Source organism: Gigantopelta aegis, chromosome 13, assembly GCF_016097555.1.
Source record: "Gigantopelta aegis isolate Gae_Host chromosome 13, Gae_host_genome, whole genome shotgun sequence".
NCBI lineage: Eukaryota > Metazoa > Mollusca > Gastropoda > Neomphalida > Peltospiridae > Gigantopelta > Gigantopelta aegis.
In genome coordinates this window covers 6,658,871-6,679,874 of record NC_054711.1, presented here as the reverse complement: position 1 = coordinate 6,679,874, position 21,004 = coordinate 6,658,871, and the positions used below count along the sequence as shown (strand labels likewise).

Here is a 21,004-nt window from a genome sequence, read left to right as displayed (position 1 = left end):
TCCAGTATTTATGTCTATTCCCGATAACAGTGGTTTTCTAACCAGAATTAAAAAAACAAAAAAAACAACGATTCATATCCCAATATTTGGTGATTTTCGTTGTTGGTAAAACGATCAAATTTATTATTAAATAAGCTCTCACAAACAGCTATCAATCCCTAAAAATGATCGCGACATGCCGCCATTGTTGTCAAGCGAAAATACTTGCCGAAAACCACTTTTTCAACTCAAAATTACAAGCTATTTTAAGTTGAAAAACAAAACCCTAAAGATACAGGAAGCTGAGTTGTCTTCTGTTTCCTGTTATACAAGTCTTTCCGGTGAGTGTCGTGTGCAAAACGGCGTGAAATATGAATTGGAATACACTGTATACAGTGTACAGTATGTCGACTGGCATGATGTCGGGCGAGATATCTCACCTGCAGTAGTCAGAAGGTTAATATCATGAATTTATTAAGAAATATATTTTCCCAATTTAGCATCAATTCATATTTAACAATCAACAGCATAAAAAATCAATGATAGGTTTATAACTCATCCACATTACGTTAAACCCTTTACATATCAAAGGCTGTGGTAAGTGCAGTCCTGTCTGTGGATCAGTACATATAAAAGATCCTTTGTTGCTAATGGGGAAAATATAGTGGGTTTCCTCTGATAACTATGATCCCTTACTGCTAATCGAAAAGAGTAGCCCATGAAGTGGCGACAGAGGGTTTCCCCCTCTCAATATATGTGGGGTCTTTAACCATATGTCCGACGCCATATAACCGTAAATAAAATGTGTTGAGTGTGTCGTTAAATAAAATATTTCCTTTCCTTTCCTGATGACTATGTGTCAGAATTATCAAATGTTTGACATCCAATGGCCGATGATTAATAAATTTGTTGTTAAACTTTTGAAAAATAAAATTGCAGCCTGATTCTCTGAATGGACAATTATTAGCTCTGAGTTGCTCTTCGACTGACCTCCAAAAATACTTAAAATTGACCCCTAGGCGTCTTAATTCATTAAGATGTCTTGAGCAACCTTTCATTGTCTCTGCAAATCATTTTGCACTGCAATTCAGGTTGAAAAGTTGCAGCAGTTTTATGACTTGCATGTGTAGATTCCTTCTCGTGTGTTTTGAAGGAAGGAATGTTTTATTTAATGACACACTCAACACATTTTAATTACGGTCATATGGCGTTTACAGCATTATGGATGCCATTTTGGTTTATGGTATAGTCTTGCCTTATTGAAATAACTCTGACTATTTTCTCTGCAGTGAATTTAATCAAATAGAGTTATCTCGTATCAAGACTTCACCAGTTAATAAACCAAAGTGGTGGCCATAACGCTGTAAGCGTAGTTTTGTTTTACTATTGTACACAAAAGTTGTCTTGTTTTGTTATTTCCAAAACACTTTTAATTGTTTCCTTACGTCAAACCAAACAAATTATTTACAAAAAACATTTTTATAAAAGGATGGGACGGACTATAGACCATCAGTTCATTATGCAAGTGTTGTCATGTTCTTTGAAGGAAGGAAATGTTTTATTTAATGATGCACTCAACACATACGGTTATATGTCGTCAGATATATGGTTAAGGACCACATAGATCTTGAGAAAGGAAACCCGCTGTCGCCACTTCATGGGCTACTCTTTTCAGTTAGCATCAAGGGGTCTTTTATATGCACCATGCCACAGACAGGGTAGTACATGCCACAGCCTTTGATATACCAGTCGTGGTGCATTGGCTGGAATAAGAAATAGCCCAATGAGTTCACCAACAGCAATCGATCCTAGACTCGACCGCGCATCGAGCGAGCGCTTTACCACTGGGCTACGTCCTTCCCCCTCATGTTCTTTGACTACATTTCTAGTTGTTTTATTTTGTCTTACAGGTCTTCCAAAGTTAAAACATTGATGAAGGAGATGAAGCAGTTACAGCAGAATCTTCCGGTCCACCCAGACGCGGCCATCTTTATCAGACAGGTACGGGATGGTCACCGGGGTTATGTAAAAAATAACTGAAATGTTTGACTGACTTGACTGATCCATGCTCAGTGGTAGAGGGCTTGCCTGTTGTGGTGGGGGGTCCATCCCAACCAAATGGGAATATAAAAAAACGTGGGATGTACAGTTGTGTCTGAGAAAGTGCATATAAAATATCTCTGGTTTTTTGGGGTTAGGAATAGTCTATATGGCAGCAGCAGGTTTCCTCTGAATATGGGTTAAAATAAGTTTTGTTTTGTTTAACAACACCACTAGAGCACATTGATTAATGAATTACTGGCTATTGAATGTCAAACATTTGGTAATTCTGACTCGTAGTCATCGGAGGAAAGCTTCTACATTTTTCCTAATGTAGCAACGGATCTTTTATAAGCACTTTCCCACAGACAGAAAAGCACATACCACGGCCTTTGATCAGTTGTGGTGCACTGGTTAGAACGAGAAAAAACTTAATCAGTTGAATGGATCCACAGAGGTGGTTCGATCCTGCGACCACTCAACCGACTGAGCTAAATTCCTCCCCTATGGGTCAAAATAACCCTTTAAATGTCTATTAGCCATTATTTAAAATAAGCCAATTGGTATATGCTGTGCTATATAGGAAAGGTCATTTATTATCCATATGGTTCAACATAACTGAGTTAATAATCATACGAAGCACACGTGTAATAACAAGTGTAATGATGTAATTTTGGGAAGCAACGTCATAACATAACATTGCTTCTCCAGTCGACCGGCCTTAGTGGCGTCATGGTTAGGCCATCGGTCTACAAGCTGGTAGGTACTGGGTTCAGATCCCAGTCGAGGCATGGGATTTTTAATCCAGATACCGACTCCAAACCCTGAGTGAGTGCTCCGCAAGGCTCAATGGGTAGGTGTAAACCACTTGCACCGACCAGTGATCCATAACTGGTTCAACAAAGGCCATGGTTTGTGCTATCCTGCCTGTGGGAAGCACAAATAAAAGATCCCTTGCTGCTAATCGGAAAGTGTAGCTCATGTAGTGGCGACAGCGGGTTTCCTCTCAAAATCTGTGTGGTCCTTAACCATATGTCTGACGCCATATACATGTAACTGTAAATAAAATGTGTTGAGTGCGTCGTTAAATAAAACATTTCTTTCTTTCTTTTGCTTCTCCAGTCCTAGCTCAGACGTCATTCCGTCATCTCCTTCAAGTTGTGGCTGAAACATTTTGAGTTGTGTCATGCTATTCATAAAGAAAACAACAATAATAATATGGATAATAAAGAAATTATTACACTCGCGTGTGAGTCGTACTGATTTAACGAAACTTGTGTTAGGATTCAGGTATTACCCTCGCTCTCGCTCTAGCAATACAAAAATCCTGACACTGGTTTCGTAAAATCAGTACGACACACAAGCTCATATAGTAATCTATATATATTCTAATCGGTAGGAGTACGCTATGTAATTAAGAGTTTTAGTAACATTTTTTGTCAAGTTTCCCTGATCCATAGACACCAAATAGCTTTGGTTTAAAGTTTCAAAATGTATTGAGGTGTTGTTAATCAGATACTCCTTTCCTAATACCTACTGACTGCTATATCAAAGGTCGTGGTATGTGCTGTCCGGTGGGAAAGATCTCTAGCTGCTAATGGAAAAATGTAGCAGGTTTTCTCTGAAGGTTGTGTGTCCTTGTTACCAAATGTTTGACATCCAATAGCCGATCATTAATGAACCAATGTGCTCTAGTGGTGTTGTTAAACAAAACAGACTAACTGAAGACTATGTGTCATAATTACCAAATGTTTGATGTCCAGTGGCCAGTGTGCTCTAGTTGTGTTGTTAACAAAAAAACAAACACATTGTGTTGGGGTAGTGTTGAAGGGACAGACCTTAGTTTGTAAACACTAAGGCATATTTTTCACCTTCATGTAGACCTTAGTTTCAATCCGTAACGATGGACACTAAGTTTGGTTAATTTACAAACCGGTAACAAATTTGGAGACAACAGAGTGAAACAAGAGTCTGTGACGTTGAAATACCCTTAAAAATAGACTAAAACGCGACTCCATAATCATTACTTCTCAGATGCTCATGTGTTTTTAAAAATATGAAAAATGCATTTTGTGGTATTATAAACACAAGGATGACCAGGAACACTTCAGTTGTACGGAAATGGGTAATCTAAATAATAAAATATTAGAAATGTTTGATTACAGTGATCATAAACAGCTCTAATAATGAAAAACATGCCTTAGTGTTTAAAAACTAGGTGGGCCCATTGGGCTATTTCTCATTCCAGCCAGTGCTCCACAACTGGTGTAACAAAGGCTGTGGTATGTACTATCCTGTCTGTGGGATGGTGCGTATAAAAGATCCCTTGCTGCTAATTGAAAAGAGTAGCCCATGAAGTGGCGACAGCAGGTTTCCCCTCTTTATATCTGTGTGGTCATTAACCATATGTCCGACACCATATAACTGTAAATAAAATGTGTTGAGTGCGTCATAAAATAAAACATTTCCTTCCCTCTGTCCAGGATGAAGACCGGATGGACATTATGCGAGCTGTGGTGACCGGTCCTGTGGGGACGCCGTACAGTCTGGGCTGTTTCGTCTTCGACGTCTACTTCCCGACCAGCTACCCAAACATTCCACCCCTCATCAAGCTCATCACCACGGGCAACGGAACGGTTCGGTGAGTAAACAGATAACAACAGGTTATGGACAGAGGTTAGTGGCGGCTCTCTCCTGTGGAGGTAAGAATGTGGAGCTCTGTGTGTGCGGCAGTCATCCTCAGCAGGATGAAACAGATAACAACAGGTCATGGACAGAGGTTTAGTGGTGGCTCTCTCCTGTGGAGGTAAGAATGTGGAGCTCTGTGCGTGCGGCAGTCATCCTCAGCAGGATGAAACAGATAACAACAGGTCATGGACAGAGGTTAGTGGCGGCTCTCTCCTGTGGAGGTAAGAATGTGTAACTCTGCGTGTGCGGCAGTCATCCTCGGCAGGATAAAACTGATAACAACAGGTCATGGACAGGTTAGTGGTGGCTCTCTCCTGTGGAGGTAAGAATGTGTGTGCGGCAGTCATCCTCAGCAGGATGAAACTGATAACAACAGGTCATGGACAGAGGTTAGTGGCGGCTCTCTCCTGTGGAGGTAAGAATGTGGAGCTCTGTGTGTGCGGCAGTCATCCTCAGCAGGATGAAACAGATGAAAACAGGTCATGGACAGAGGTTAATGGTGGCTCTCTCCTGTGGAGGTAAGAATGTGGAGCTCTGCGTGTGCGGCAGTCATCCTCAGCAGGATGAAACAGATAACAACAGGTCATGGACAGAGGTTAGTGGCGGCTCTCTTCTGTGGAGGTAAGAATGTGGAGCTCTGCGTGTGCGGCAGTCATCCTCGGCAGGATGAAACTGATAACAACAGGTCATGAACAGAGGTTAGTGGCGGCTCTCTCCTGTGGAGGTAAGAATGTGGAGCTCTGCATGTGCGGCAGTCATCCTCAGCAGGATGAAACTGATAACAACAGGTCATGAACAGAGGTTAGTGGCGGCTCTCTCCTGTGGAGGTAAGAATGTGGAGCTCTGCGTGTGCGGCAGTCATCCTCGGCAGGATGAAACTGATAACCTATGTTATTTTCATTTCAACTTATTTTCGTGCTTATAATCCAATTGAGGTTCAAGCACACTGTCCTGGGCACACACCTTAGCTATCTGGGCTGTCTGTCCAGGACAGTGGGTTAGTTAGTGAGAAAGAAGAGGGGTAGAGGGGGGTGGGAGCCGGTACCTGGCTGCGAACTCAGTACCTACCAGCCTTATGTCCGATTGCTTAAGCACAACACCACTGAGTCCGAATAACCTATGTCATTAAACTGTTGTTTTTAACCTAAAACTCGCCAAGAAGAGTGGGTGAAATCATCTTTATTGTCAACATTCGATACACTGAAGCTTAAACAAGCAAACATTTTGCAGTATTAAATACAAAATTCATGACTTTATTCTTGTAATCATTGGCATAGCATTGGAGGGGCATGCAGCCATGCCCACCTCTCAATCACACATCTTTTCTTTTTTGTTTGTGCGCCTTTTATATTTGCCTGTTGCCTCAATATGATTTGAGACATTGCAGTTCCTCACTCCTCCAATGTGGGTGATCCTCACTCACCCCTCACCCCCCCCACCCCCCACCCCCCAAGTATAACATCCTGGCTAAGCCAATGCTTATACTTGGATGTTATATCTGTCATGCTTTTAACTCATTTGTTATAGTTATCTCGACATGAAACGTTATTTGAGTATACTGTATTTGCATCAACAAAGTAAGAATATGCACTTAAAAATCTCTCATCTGTCCCGGGTTGGGTTTCTGGCTTTCCTGCCCCTGCGCGTGCTGTAACCTCACCGTGGTGCAGGGGTGTAACATTCTCTTTCAGAATGGCCAATACAGCACTAAATTGAAGTTTTTAGTAAAAGTCAGTATCTATCTCTGATATTTGTATTTTTACACAGTCCTTTAAGCACCAGTCCCACTAAGTACGGACCACCACGGACCATCCAGGATCATCCCGGACCACGGTCCTTGATGATCCTGGGTGATCCGGGGGATTTTTGGCAAAAAATCACGACCGAGGACCGTCACCCCTATAGCGCCACGGTGTCCCCCCAGACCATCCCGGCAGCCACCCCGGACAACCCCGTTGTCATTACGGATGACCCCGGACCATCCCGGACCATCCTGGCAGCCACCCCGGACAACCCTGGTGTCATTACGGTGTCACTACGGATGACCCCGTAGTCGCACCGCGATGAACCATAGTGTCACCGTGTTTATCCGGGGTCAATAAATTACTCCCGGACGACCCAGGATCAGCCAGGATGTCCCCGATGATATCACGGACTGCCCCGGTGACAATACTGTATCACTACGGTGGCACTACGGATCACCCAGGATGAGGTGAACGTCCAGGACCCTTACGGACCACCCCGGCAGTTTTAAGCATGTTTAAAACTGCCGGGACGACCCCCGGACTGTCCCGGAATATCCAGGACCGTCCCGCATGATCCCGGACCACCCCGGCATCGCTACGGTTCAAGCCCCGGACCACCCCAGATTATGGTCCGGGGTGGTCCGGGGTTATCCGGGATCCCAGTGGGACTATAGCTTTACACTGTGTTTTTATTTAACTGTTGAATTTTTATATTGATGTTGATCATCACTTTGTTTTCCCCATTACCATAGTTTGACACCAAATAGCCGATGTATGTTTCGTGCTGGGGTGTCGTTAAACATTCATTCATTCATTCATTCTGGCTTTCCTGAGACGGAACCCGGGACAGACATGCTCGAAGCCTCTGTGGTATATGAGCATGCTCAAAAGTTACACAAAGCAAGTTACAAATCTAGTCCAGAGGAAATAAGTCAAGTCAGACAGGTCACATGACTGGATTTGACTGGGATGATGGATGGATGGATGATTGGTTGGTTGGCTGGTTGGATGGATTAGGGTCGGTGGGATTTAAGGAGGGTGGATGGAGGGAGGGAGGTATGGATGGATGAATTGTTTTGAATACGAATGAATAGATGGATCTGTTTTTCAGGACTACTAATTCTTGATTTCAATATAGATGTTGAAACTTAACCCTCACTAACAGACTTGTCTTTCCATTAACTGTGCAGGTTTAACCCTAATCTGTATTCGGATGGCAAAGTTTGCCTAAGTCTTTTGGGAACATGGCATGGAGGAAATGCCAGCGAGAAATGGAATCCTGGAAAATCCACTCTCTATCAGGTTGGTTGTGTTTCTCTTGTAAGAGTAATTGTTTTTTTTAGTTGACTGACATCAAAGTACTACCATGGGTGGGATGAAGCCCAGTGAAAAAACGCTCACCTAATGCATGATCGATTTCCGTCGCTGGGCTATTTCCCGGTCCAGCCAGTGCTCTACGACTGGTATATCAAAGGCCTTTAGCTGTAGTATTGTTATCATATCGTATAGCACGGGCTGGGGTGTAGCCCAGTGGTAAAGGCCTTTAGCTGTAGTATTGTTATCATATCGTATAGCGCGGGCTGGGGTGTAGCCCAGTGGTAAAGGCCTTTAGCTGTAGTATTGTTATCATATCGTATAACACGGGCTGGGGGTGTAGCCCAGTGGTAAAGGCCTTTAGCTGTAGTATTGTTATCATATCGCATAGCATGGCTGGGGTGTAGCCCAGTGGTAAAGGCCTTTAGCTGTAGTATTGTTATCATATCGTATAGCGCGGGCTGGGGTGTAGCCCAGTGGTAAAGGCCTTTAGCTGTAGTATTGTTATCATATCGTATAGCGCGGGCTGGGGTGTAGCCCAGTGGTAAAGGCCTTTAGCTGTAGTATTGTTATCATATCGTATAGCACGGGCTGGGGGTGTAGCCCAGTGGTAAAGGCCTTTAGCTGTAGTATTGTTATCATATCGTATAGCGCGGGCTGGGGTGTAGCCCAGTGGTAAAGGCCTTTAGCTGTAGTATTGTTATCATATCGTATAGCGCGGGCTGGGGTGTAGCCCAGTGGTAAAGGCCTTTAGCTGTAGTATTGTTATCATATCGTATAGCACGGGCTGGGGGTGTAGCCCAGTGGTAAAGGCCTTTAGCTGTAGTATTGTTATCATATCGTATAGCGCGGGCTGGGGTGTAGCCCAGTGGTAAAGGCCTTTAGCTGTAGTATTGTTATCATATCGTATAGCGCGGGCTGGGGTGTAGCCCAGTGGTAAAGGCCTTTAGCTGTAGTATTGTTATCATATCGTATAGCGCGGGCTGGGGTGTAGCCCAGTGGTAAAGGCCTTTAGCTGTAGTATTGTTATCATATCGTATAGCGCGGGCTGGGGTGTAGCCCAGTGGTAAAGGCCTTTAGCTGTAGTATTGTTATCATATCGTATAGCGCGGGCTGGGGTGTAGCCCAGTGGTAAAGGCCTTTAGCTGTAGTATTGTTATCATATCGTATAGCATGGCTGGGGGTGTAGCCCAGTGGTAAAGGCCTTTAGCTGTAGTATTGTTATCATATCGTATAGCACGGGCTGGGGTGTAGCCCAGTGGTAAAGGCTTTTAGCTGTAGTATTGTTATCATATCGTATAGCGCGGGCTGGGGTGTAGCCCAGTGGTAAAGGCTTTTAGCTGTAGTATTGTTATCATATCGTATAGCACGGGCTGGGGTGTAGCCCAGTGGTAAAGGCCTTTAGCTGTAGTATTGTTATCATATCGTATAGCACGGGCTGGGGTGTAGCCCAGTGGTAAAGGCCTTTAGCTGTAGTATTGTTATCATATCGTATAGCATGGCTGGGGTGTAGCCCAGTGGTAAAGGCCTTTAGCTGTAGTATTGTTATCATATCGTATAGCACGGGCTGGGGTGTAGCCCAGTGGTAAAGGCCTTTAGCTGTAGTATTGTTATCATATCGTATAGCACGGGCTGGGGTGTAGCCCAGTGGTAAAGGCTTTTAGCTGTAGTATTGTTATCATATCGTATAGCATGGCTGGGGTGTAGCCCAGTGGTAAAGGCCTTTAGCTGTAGTATTGTTATCATATCGTATAGCGCGGGCTGGGGTGTAGCCCAGTGGTAAAGGCCTTTAGCTGTAGTATTGTTATCATATCGTATAGCACGGGCTGGGGTGTAGCCCAGTGGTAAAGGCCTTTAGCTGTAGTATTGTTATCATATCGTATAGCACGGGCTGGGGTGTAGCCCAGTGGTAAAGGCCTTTAGCTGTAGTATTGTTATCATATCGTATAGCACGGGCTGGGGTGTAGCCCAGTGGTAAAGGCCTTTAGCTGTAGTATTGTTATCATATCGTATAGCGCGGGCTGGGGTGTAGCCCAGTGGTAAATGCCTTTAGCTGTAGTATTGTTATCATATCGTATAGCATGGCTGGGGTGTAGCCCAGTGGTAAAGGCCTTTAGCTGTAGTATTGTTATCATATCGTATAGCACGGGCTGGGGTGTAGCCCAGTGGTAAAGGCCTTTAGCTGTAGTATTGTTATCATATCGTATAGCACGGGCTGGGGTGTAGCCCAGTGGTAAAGGCTTTTAGCTGTAGTATTGTTATCATATCGTATAGCGCGGGCTGGGGTGTAGCCCAGTGGTAAAGGCCTTTAGCTGTAGTATTGTTATCATATCGTATAGCGCGGGCTGGGGTGTAGCCCAGTGGTAAAGGCCTTTAGCTGTAGTATTGTTATCATATCGTATAGCATGGCTGGGGTGTAGCCCAGTGGTAAAGGCCTTTAGCTGTAGTATTGTTATCATATCGTATAGCATGGCTGGGGGTGTAGCCCAGTGGTAAAGGCCTTTAGCTGTAGTATTGTTATCATATCGTATAGCACGGGCTGGGGTGTAGCCCAGTGGTAAAGGCCTTTAGCTGTAGTATTGTTATCATATCGTATAGCATGGCTGGGGTGTAGCCCAGTGGTAAAGGCCTTTAGCTGTAGTATTGTTATCATATCGTATAGCATGGCTGGGGGTGTAGCCCAGTGGTAAAGGCGTTTAGCTGTAGTATTGTTATCATATCGTATAGCATGGCTGGGGGTGTAGCCCAGTGGTAAAGGCCTTTAGCTGTAGTATTGTTATCATATCGTATAGCACGGGCTGGGGTGTAGCCCAGTGGTAAAGGCCTTTAGCTGTAGTATTGTTATCATATCGTATAGCACGGGCTGGGGTGTAGCCCAGTGGTAAAGGCCTTTAGCTGTAGTATTGTTATCATATCGTATAGCACGGGCTGGGGTGTAGCCCAGTGGTAAATGCCTTTAGCTGTAGTATTGTTATCATATCGTATAGCGCGGGCTGGGGTGTAGCCCAGTGGTAAAGGCCTTTAGCTGTAGTATTGTTATCATATCGTATAGCATGGCTGGGGTGTAGCCCAGTGGTAAAGGCCTTTAGCTGTAGTATTGTTATCATATCGTATAGCATGGCTGGGGTGTAGCCCAGTGGTAAAGGCCTTTAGCTGTAGTATTGTTATCATATCGTATAGCATGGCTGGGGTGTAGCCCAGTGGTAAAGGCCTTTAGCTGTAGTATTGTTATCATATCGTATAGCATGGCTGGGGTGTAGCCCAGTGGTAAAGGCCTTTAGCTGTAGTATTGTTATCATATCGTATAGCGCGGGCTGGGGTGTAGCCCAGTGGTAAAGGCCTTTAGCTGTAGTATTGTAATATCGTATAGCATGGCTGGGGTGTAGCCCAGTGGTAAAGGCCTTTAGCTGTAGTATTGTTATCATATCGTATAGCGCGGGCTGGGGTGTAGCCCAGTGGTAAATGCCTTTAGCTGTAGTATTGTTATCATATCGTATAGCATGGCTGGGGTGTAGCCCAGTGGTAAAGGCCTTTAGCTGTAGTATTGTTATCATATCGTATAGCGCGGGCTGGGGTGTAGCCCAGTGGTAAATGCCTTTAGCTGTAGTATTGTTATCATATCGTATAGCATGGCTGGGGTGTAGCCCAGTGGTAAAGGCCTTTAGCTGTAGTATTGTTATCATATCGTATAGCGCGGGCTGGGGTGTAGCCCAGTGGTAAATACCTTTAGCTGTAGTATTGTTATCATATCGTATAGCATGGCTGGGGTGTACCCCAGTGGTAAAGGCCTTTAGCTGTAGTATTGTTATCATATCGTATAGCGCGGGCTGGGGTGTAGCCCAGTGGTAAATGCCTTTAGCTGTAGTATTGTTATCATATCGTATAGCATGGCTGGGGGTGTAGCCCAGTGGTAAAGGCTTTTAGCTGTAGTATTGTTATCATATCGTATAGCATGGCTGGGGTGTAGCCCAGTGGTAAAGGCCTTTAGCTGTAGTATTGTTATCATATCGTATAGCATGGCTGGGGGTGTAGCCCAGTGGTAAAGGCCTTTAGCTGTAGTATTGTTATCATATCGTATAGCATGGCTGGGGTGTAGCCCAGTGGTAAATGCCTTTAGCTGTAGTATTGTTATCATATCGTATAGCATGGCTGGGGTGTAGCCCAGTGGTAAAGGCCTTTAGCTGTAGTATTGTTATCATATCGTATAGCATGGCTGGGGGTGTAGCCCAGTGGTAAAGGCCTTTAGCTGTAGTATTGTTATCATATCGTATAGCATGGCTGGGGGTGTAGCCCAGTGGTAAAGGCCTTTAGCTGTAGTATTGTTATCATATCGTATAGCATGGCTGGGGTGTAGCCCAGTGGTAAAGGCCTTTAGCTGTAGTATTGTTATATCGTATAGCACGGGCTGGGGGTGTAGCCCAGTGGTAAAGGCCTTTAGCTGTAGTATTGTTATCATATCGTATAGCATGGCTGGGGTGTAGCCCAGTGGTAAAGGCCTTTAGCTGTAGTATTGTTATCATATCGTATAGCGCGGGCTGGGGTGTAGCCCAGTGGTAAAGGCCTTTAGCTGTAGTATTGTTATCATATCGTATAACACGGGCTGGGGGTGTAGCCCAGTGGTAAAGGCCTTTAGCTGTAGTATTGTTATCATATCGTATAGCATGGCTGGGGTGTAGCCCAGTGGTAAAGGCCTTTAGCTGTAGTATTGTTATCATATCGTATAGCGCGGGCTGGGGTGTAGCCCAGTGGTAAAGGCCTTTAGCTGTAGTATTGTTATCATATCGTATAGTGCGGGCTGGGGTGTAGCCCAGTGGTAAAGGCCTTTAGCTGTAGTATTGTTATCATATCGTATAGCACGGGCTGGGGTGTAGCCCAGTGGTAAAGGCCTTTAGCTGTAGTATTGTTATCATATCGTATAGCATGGCTGGGGGTGTAGCCCAGTGGTAAAGGCCTTTAGCTGTAGTATTGTTATCATATCGTATAGCATGGCTGGGGGTGTAGCCCAGTGGTAAAGGCCTTTAGCTGTAGTATTGTTATCATATCGTATAGCATGGCTGGGGGTGTAGCCCAGTGGTAAAGGCCTTTAGCTGTAGTATTGTTATCATATCGTATAGCATGGCTGGGGGTGTAGCCCAGTGGTAAAGGCCTTTAGCTGTAGTATTGTTATCATATCGTATAGCACGGGCTGGGGTGTAGCCCAGTGGTAAAGGCCTTTAGCTGTAGTATTGTTATCATATCGTATAGCACGGGCTGGGGTGTAGCCCAGTGGTAAAGGCCTTTAGCTGTAGTATTGTTATCATATCGTATAGCGCGGGCTGGGGTGTAGCCCAGTGGTAAATGCCTTTAGCTGTAGTATTGTTATCATATCGTATAGCATGGCTGGGGTGTAGCCCAGTGGTAAAGGCCTTTAGCTGTAGTATTGTTATATCGTATAGCACGGGCTGGGGGTGTAGCCCAGTGGTAAAGGCCTTTAGCTGTAGTATTGTTATCATATCGTATAGCATGGCTGGGGTGTAGCCCAGTGGTAAAGGCCTTTAGCTGTAGTATTGTTATCATATCGTATAGCGCAGGCTGGGGTGTAGCCCAGTGGTAAAGGCCTTTAGCTGTAGTATTGTTATCATATCGTATAACACGGGCTGGGGGTGTAGCCCAGTGGTAAAGGCCTTTAGCTGTAGTATTGTTATCATATCGTATAGCATGGCTGGGGTGTAGCCCAGTGGTAAAGGCCTTTAGCTGTAGTATTGTTATCATATCGTATAGCGCGGGCTGGGGTGTAGCCCAGTGGTAAAGGCCTTTAGCTGTAGTATTGTTATCATATCGTATAGTGCGGGCTGGGGTGTAGCCCAGTGGTAAAGGCCTTTAGCTGTAGTATTGTTATCATATCGTATAGCACGGGCTGGGGTGTAGCCCAGTGGTAAAGGCCTTTAGCTGTAGTATTGTTATCATATCGTATAGCATGGCTGGGGGTGTAGCCCAGTGGTAAAGGCCTTTAGCTGTAGTATTGTTATCATATCGTATAGCATGGCTGGGGGTGTAGCCCAGTGGTAAAGGCCTTTAGCTGTAGTATTGTTATCATATCGTATAGCATGGCTGGGGGTGTAGCCCAGTGGTAAAGGCCTTTAGCTGTAGTATTGTTATCATATCGTATAGCATGGCTGGGGGTGTAGCCCAGTGGTAAAGGCCTTTAGCTGTAGTATTGTTATCATATCGTATAGCACGGGCTGGGGTGTAGCCCAGTGGTAAAGGCCTTTAGCTGTAGTATTGTTATCATATCGTATAGCATGGCTGGGGTGTAGCCCAGTGGTAAAGGCCTTTAGCTGTAGTATTGTTATCATATCGTATAGCACGGGCTGGGGGTGTAGCCCAGTGGTAAAGGCCTTTAGCTGTAGTATTGTTATCATATCGTATAGCACGGGCTGGGGTGTAGCCCAGTGGTAAAGGCCTTTAGCTGTAGTATTGTTATCATATCGTATAACACGGGCTGGGGGTGTAGCCCAGTGGTAAAGGCCTTTAGCTGTAGTATTGTTATCATATCGTATAGCATGGCTGGGGTGTAGCCCAGTGGTAAAGGCCTTTAGCTGTAGTATTGTTATCATATCGTATAGCACGGGCTGGGGTGTAGCCCAGTGGTAAAGGCCTTTAGCTGTAGTATTGTTATCATATCGTATAGCATGGCTGGGGTGTAGCCCAGTGGTAAAGCACTTGCTTAAAGGGACATTCCTCAGTTTGCTGCAATGTTTAAGATGTTATTGACTAACAGAGACTTTTTAACGATTGTAATTAAAAATCAAATATATTTTCCTGCATAAAATATTAGTGGCTGTATATTAAAAATGTACTGGGTTAAAAAAAATTTGATTTCCTGAAATATATTTTTTTGTGGTACGAAATTATTTAAATGCAGCAAACTCAGGAATGTCCCTTTAATGTGCTATCGGTCTAGTATCGATTTCTGTCGGTTGACCCATTGGGCTATTTCTTGTTCCAGCCAGTGCACCATGACTGGTATATCAAAGGCTGTGGTATGTGCTGTCCTGTCTGGAAAGGTGCATATAAAAGATCCCATGCTACCAATGAAATAATTTAGCAGGTTTCCTCTCCAAGACTATGTCAAAATTACCAAATGTTTGACATCCAATAGCCGATAATAAATCAATTGCTCTAGTGGTATCCTTAAACAAACAAACTTTTTCATTAGTAAACAAAGTTGTAAGATAGAGATGCAAGATTATGAGTTTATTAAAATTGTCATTGTGTTTGTGTTTTGCATTAATGAACTCTGTATAAAATAGAGTGGTGAGACTGTATGTTTGTCTTCCAGGTACTTCTGTCAATTCAGAGTATCATCCTGGTACCAGATCCCGTTTTCAACGAGCCAGGATACGAGGGGAGACAAGAAACACCGGAGGGGAAGGTAACTCTTGTGAACCCTCGTTAATTTGATTTCCGTGTACTGGATTTGTTTTGTAAAACTAGGGTTGTATCTCACATAAACAAAACTCTGGAATACTTTATTTATTACATACAAATGGGAAAGAATGATTGTTTAATGAAATAAATGATATTCCTGTTGAGTTTGACTGACTGCGGAACGGAGAAGAAATACACTCTGGCAATATCGCTCTCTCTCTCTCTCTCTCTCTCTCTCTCTCTCTCTCTCTCTCTCTCTCTCTCTCTCTCTCTCTCTCTCTCTCTCTCTCTCTCTCTCTCTCTCTCTCTCTCTCTCTCTCTCTCTCTCTCTCTCTCTCTCTCTCTCTCTCTCTCTCTCTCTCTCTCTCTCTCTCTCTCTCTCTCCCTTCCCCCCCGCCCCGGGCAGGACATAACCCAGTGGTAAAGCGTTCATTTGGTCTGGAATCGATTCCTGCCGGTGAGCCCATTGGTCTATTTCGTGCTCCAGCCAGTGTACCATGACTGGTCTATCAAAGGCCATTTTATGAGTCATCCTGTCAGTGGGATGGTGCATATAAAAGATTCCTTGATGCTAATTGGAAAGAGTAGCCCATGAAGTGGCAGCAGTGGGTTTCCTCTCTCAATATCTGTGTAGTCCTTAACCATATGTCTGACGTCATATAACAGTAAATAAAAATGTGTTCAGTACGTTGTTAAATAAAACATTTCCTTCCTCCCCACCCACTCCACTCAATAAATAGGATAATTGACGGAAAAGAAAATACATTAAAAATATGTTATTTGTTACAGCAACAGAGTGACCAGTACAACTGGAAGATCAGACTGCTAACCATGAGACACGCAATTCTTGGAGTTCTGTGCAATCCACCAACAGGTACTCAGTCTTTGTAGTGTATTTACATTCATTAAAAAACATTTTAAACTGCTGCTATTTTGGTGTCTTAACATGGATATTTCAATACTTAGTCAGAAGTGTGAGAAAAAAAGAAACAAATGTTTGTATAATGACACAACACATTTTAAGACTTTATTTTGTGTCTTAACATATGGTTATTCAGGGCTTCTAGATTTTTATAAAACTTACTAGCCATGGGATTACTGATTTTTTAAATTCACTAGACCTGCTTAGAAATTCACTAGACCTACTTTTTAAGTAAATACAGTTTTATTCATAGTAATAATCAGATATGTCACCTAAACAGGAACCAGCCTCGGTGGCGTCGTGGTAGGCCATTGGTCTACAGGCTGGTAGGTACTGGGTTCGGATCCCAGTCGAGGCATGGTATTTTTAATCCAGATACAGTTTTATTCATAGTAATAATCAGATATGTCACCTAAATAGGAAGATAGAGCTAAAAAAAAACCTCTTAGATTTGGGGAGAATATATTCAAATTTACTGAATAAACTTTACGCCAGGGGTCACTCATAACAGGGAAAATATTTTCCATGTTTTGTCAGTGAAAATATTCTGCATTGTTGTAACAAACAATAGTATTGGAAGATTTGACGCTTACAAACCAATGACCTTGTCAGTCCTAAATATGACGTCATCACGATTTGGCAAAGACACAAAATGACGCCATGTAGTTTAAAGAGTTTGCGTTTACGACTCTCTGTTTTGGGTGTTTAATTTATAACAAAATGTAATTTTAATGCAATTTGTTATAGATTTTTTTGCAGAATAAAGATAACTTTTGTTTTCGAAAATTATCTATGAATGTGATTAAATTACAAAGTTATAGCAATACTCAGAACAGTGCGTAAAGTGGTTTACATAATTTCTATACACATACGTGCATATATGTGGAAATAAAGGTGTTTAGCGAGAGAAAAAAAGCTGAGGTAATAAATAGAATAACAACCTCGGTACCAGTTAATGAGTTAGCAAATTTATGTCCCTCATGAAATAATTTTCATTTGTCACTCACTAAAGCTTGTGACAACTGAAAATTATTTCAGTCAGGACATAAATTTGATAATAACTGGTAACTCGTTTATTATCCTCTATATACAGCATTTGACAACTTCTTTTTTCACTAGCCGTCGGGCATGGCGATAGTAGTTATTTACTAGCCCAACATTGAATATCACTAGCCATGGGAGTGGGGCTACCATAATCTAGAAGGCCCACCGGGCATGGCAATAGTAGTTATTTTCTAGCCCAACATTGAATATCACTAGCCATGGGAGTGGGCTACCATAATCTAGAAGCCCCATCGGGCATGGCAATAGTAGTTATTTACTAGCCCTACATTGAATATCATTAGCCATGGGAGTGGGGCTACCATAATCTAGAAGTCCCGTCGGGCATGGCAATAGTAGTTATTTACTAGCCCAACATTGAATATCACTAGCCATGGGAGTGCGGCTACCATGATCTAGAAGTCCTGGTTATTTCAACACTTAAGTCGAGAGAAAGAGGGACAGGATAGTACATACCTTACCTCTTGTTCTACAGGCATGGCAGACATCGTTAGAAGACACTTCTCGCTGCAGAAGGAAGCCATCTTGAAACAGTGTTACCAATGGTTACAGGAGTGTGAGGACGAGGATCTCCAGAAGCGGTTCCGACAGGCCTTGCAGAGCCTGTACACACAGCTCAACAGCATTCCAGGGAGCGATGAGGAGTCTGATGGGTCGCATTCAGTCGACAATCACTGACTATTAGGTCGATGCTGACTGAGGAATTTGATAGAACTCATTCAGAAGATGAATAACTCTGATATTAATGCTGCATTGTAAACTGATGGCAAGTGTGTTCTGTATTGTGATTGGTTAATTACATTCTTTTTCCAGGATCAAATAGACAATAACGCCCGGAAAGCTAATGATGTCATTAGAAAGTGACATCATTAGTAATTGGAACAGGCCAAGTTGACGATTCAAGGGTCTACAGTTAGAATGTAGCCAGGTATTTTTTTCAAGAAATACTAAATGCACAGTACCGTTGAAAAAAGATCCAGTTTACAGTCAATATAACCATACTGAGTTTTTAGATTTGCAGGTGTTATTGTCTATTTGATGCCCGCAAATGTTTAATTTTTTTAACCTCAGGCTAATGCCTTCGGTCAAAAATGACATTTGCATAATCAAATAGACAATGACACCTGTAAATCTAAAAACTCCATATATCGTTATCTCCTAATTAAAGTTGCGAGGGAATTTGATAGAACTCTTTCAAAAGAAGATGAATTATTCTGATATTGATGCTGCATTAAAGTGACGAGGGAATTTGATTGAACCAACTCAGATGATGATAAAAAAACTGATGTAGATGATGCATTAATCTGACGGAGGAATTTTCTAGTACTAGTTCAGAGGATGAGATGCCATATTAAAGTGATTGAGGAATTGGATAATGGTCATTCAGAAAACGATTCATACATGTAAGTGATATTGGTACTGTTTAAAGTGACTGAAGAAATGAATAGTACTCACTGAGAAGACCCAGCTGATTCCATTACAGGACCGGACTATGGCAAGGACCAGACTTGGCAACTGAGTATGCACTAACCAGCTGAGCATGGATTAACCAAATGAACATGTCTTACAGACTGTGCTCTAACCAGATGAACATGTCCTATGTGGCAAGGCATAGACTTGGCAACAGAGAGTGCTCCAACCAAATGAGCATGGACTCTGCAGCTGATTATGGACTTAGTAACTGAACATGGACTTTGCAAATGAACATGGATTAACCAACTGGGCATGGGCTACTTTGCAGGAGGCATGGGCTATTTCGCAGAGGCATGGGCTACTTCGCAGGAGGCGTGGGCTACTTTGCAGGAGGCATGGGCTATTTCGCAGGGGGCATGGGCTACTTTGCAGGAGGCATGGGCTACTTCGCAGGAGGCATGGGCTACTTCACAGGGGGCATGGGCTACTTCGCAGGAGGCATGGGCTACTTCGCAGGGAGCATGGGCTACTTTGCAGGGGGCATGGGTTACTTTGCAGGGGGCATGGGCTACTTCACAGGGGGCATGGGCTACTTCGCAGGAGGCATGGGCTACTTCGCAGGGAGCATGGGCTACTTTGCAGGGGGCATGGGCTACTTCACAGGGGCATGGGCTACTTTGCAGGGGGCATGGGCTACTTTGCAGGGGGCATGGGCTACTTTGCAGGGGGCATGGGCTACTTCACAGGGGCATGGGCTACTTCGCAGGGGCATGGGCTACTTTGCAGGGGGCTTACTTCACAGGGGCATGGGCTACTTTGGGCAGCAGGGGCATGGGCTACTTCACAGGGGCATGGGCTACTTCACAGGGGCATGGGCTACTTTGCAGGGGGCATGGGCTACTTCACAGGGGCATGGGCTACTTTGCAGGGGGCATGGGCTACTTTGCAGGGGGCATGGGCTACTTTGCCAGAGGCATGGGGGCATGGTCTACTTCACAGGGGGCATGGGCTACTTTACAGGGGGCATGGGCTACTTCGCAGGGGGCATGGGCTTGGTCATGGACGAAGCACTTGAACGTGGTCTAATTAGCTAAACATGGACTTCACTGCTGAGCGTGGACAAAGCATTTAACACCAGTCTAACCGGTTCAACATCATGGAGTTCAGTTACTTCCATGTGACATGCATGGAGCTCAGTCATTTGTGGTCCAAGAATTCTTCATGTTATTTTTTCGTACTTTCAGTATGCTTACCAAAACTATTTGGGGCTTTTTCATGTACCTTTTGTTGCTGTCTTAGCAATGTTCTTGAAACTAAAGGTGAGGATAACTTTTTTTCTTCTTTTTTTAACATTAAAAAGAACCACCATTTTTTCAGGGGGAAGTGCCCCCAGGTGCTGCCCTGTAGATTTTTTACTAATAACAATGCAGTGTCAAATGGTTTAAGATGTGCACGTGTAAATAATAAATGCAGGAACTTCGTAAAGTCGTAAAATAACATTGTTAATTTAAGACATTTTTATTATCTTTTGAAAAACCTTTATTTGTTATCTGGTTCAAGTTTTCATTACTAAGGATGTTTAAAATTAAATCAAGAAGGATGCTTATGTCTTTGTTATTGGAAGTTATTTTCAGAAAGGATCCTTGTGTCCGTTTATTGAAGTTATATCAAGAAGGATGCTTGTGTTTTTATTATTGAAGTTATATCAAGAAGGATGCATTTTGTGTGTATTATTGCAGTTATTCAGGAAGGATTCGGGTGCGATTATTTAAGTTGTATCAAGAAGGATGCATTTTGTGTGTATGATTACAGTTATTCAGGAAGGATTCAGTATGATTATTGAAGTTATATCAAGAACTTAGAAGGATGCATTTTGTGTGTATTATTGAAGTTATTCAGGAAGGATGCAGGGGTGATTATTGAAGTTGTATCAAGAAGGATGCATTTTGTGTGTATTATTGAAGTTATTCAGGAAGGATGCATGTGTCTGATTATTCAAGTTGGATCAAAAAGGATGAAGATTATATGTAAGAATTGGTAAACGTTTGACATCGAATACCCGATCAACTTTTGTGTTAAACTTTCACTATAAAGTTTTACATTCAGATCAGTTTCTCACAAACTATAAGACCTAGGTCAGTGAAACTTGGTTTATAGTTGCACCCATGGAGGTTTATCATGGTGCACTAAAACAATTTATGATAGGCAAGACATTTAATTCCACAGAATTCTTGGTTCATTTTTTCATCAGTTTCTTTTGGGCCAAACAAAAAAACGTCCGTCTCTGGTCAGGCCAAAGATCCAGAATTGAATCCAGTTTGTGATGGATATATGGGTTTTTTTAAACCATGGATTGCACAGAAAAGGTGGGTATATTTAGGGTTGTTTGGGTTTTTTTTTTTTTACATCATCCTCAACTGCCTTGGTCCAT

At 43.2% G+C, this 21,004-nt stretch overlaps 1 protein-coding gene across 1 annotated transcript in view; it reads left to right on the top strand.

Moving 5' to 3' along the window:
* LOC121387745 overlaps positions 1-19,329 on the top strand; it is a 71,656-nt gene extending 52,327 nt beyond the window's left edge. The window contains exons 28-33 of the mRNA XM_041518946.1: positions 1,890-1,980; positions 4,503-4,660; positions 7,643-7,754; positions 15,088-15,180; positions 15,966-16,050; positions 17,636-19,329. Coding sequence (XP_041374880.1) covers positions 1,890-1,980; positions 4,503-4,660; positions 7,643-7,754; positions 15,088-15,180; positions 15,966-16,050; positions 17,636-17,838 — 742 coding nt within the window. The 3' untranslated portion in view covers positions 17,839-19,329. The remainder of the gene's footprint in view (positions 1-1,889; positions 1,981-4,502; positions 4,661-7,642; positions 7,755-15,087; positions 15,181-15,965; positions 16,051-17,635) is intronic.
* Positions 19,330-21,004: the final 1,675 nt, after the last annotated feature.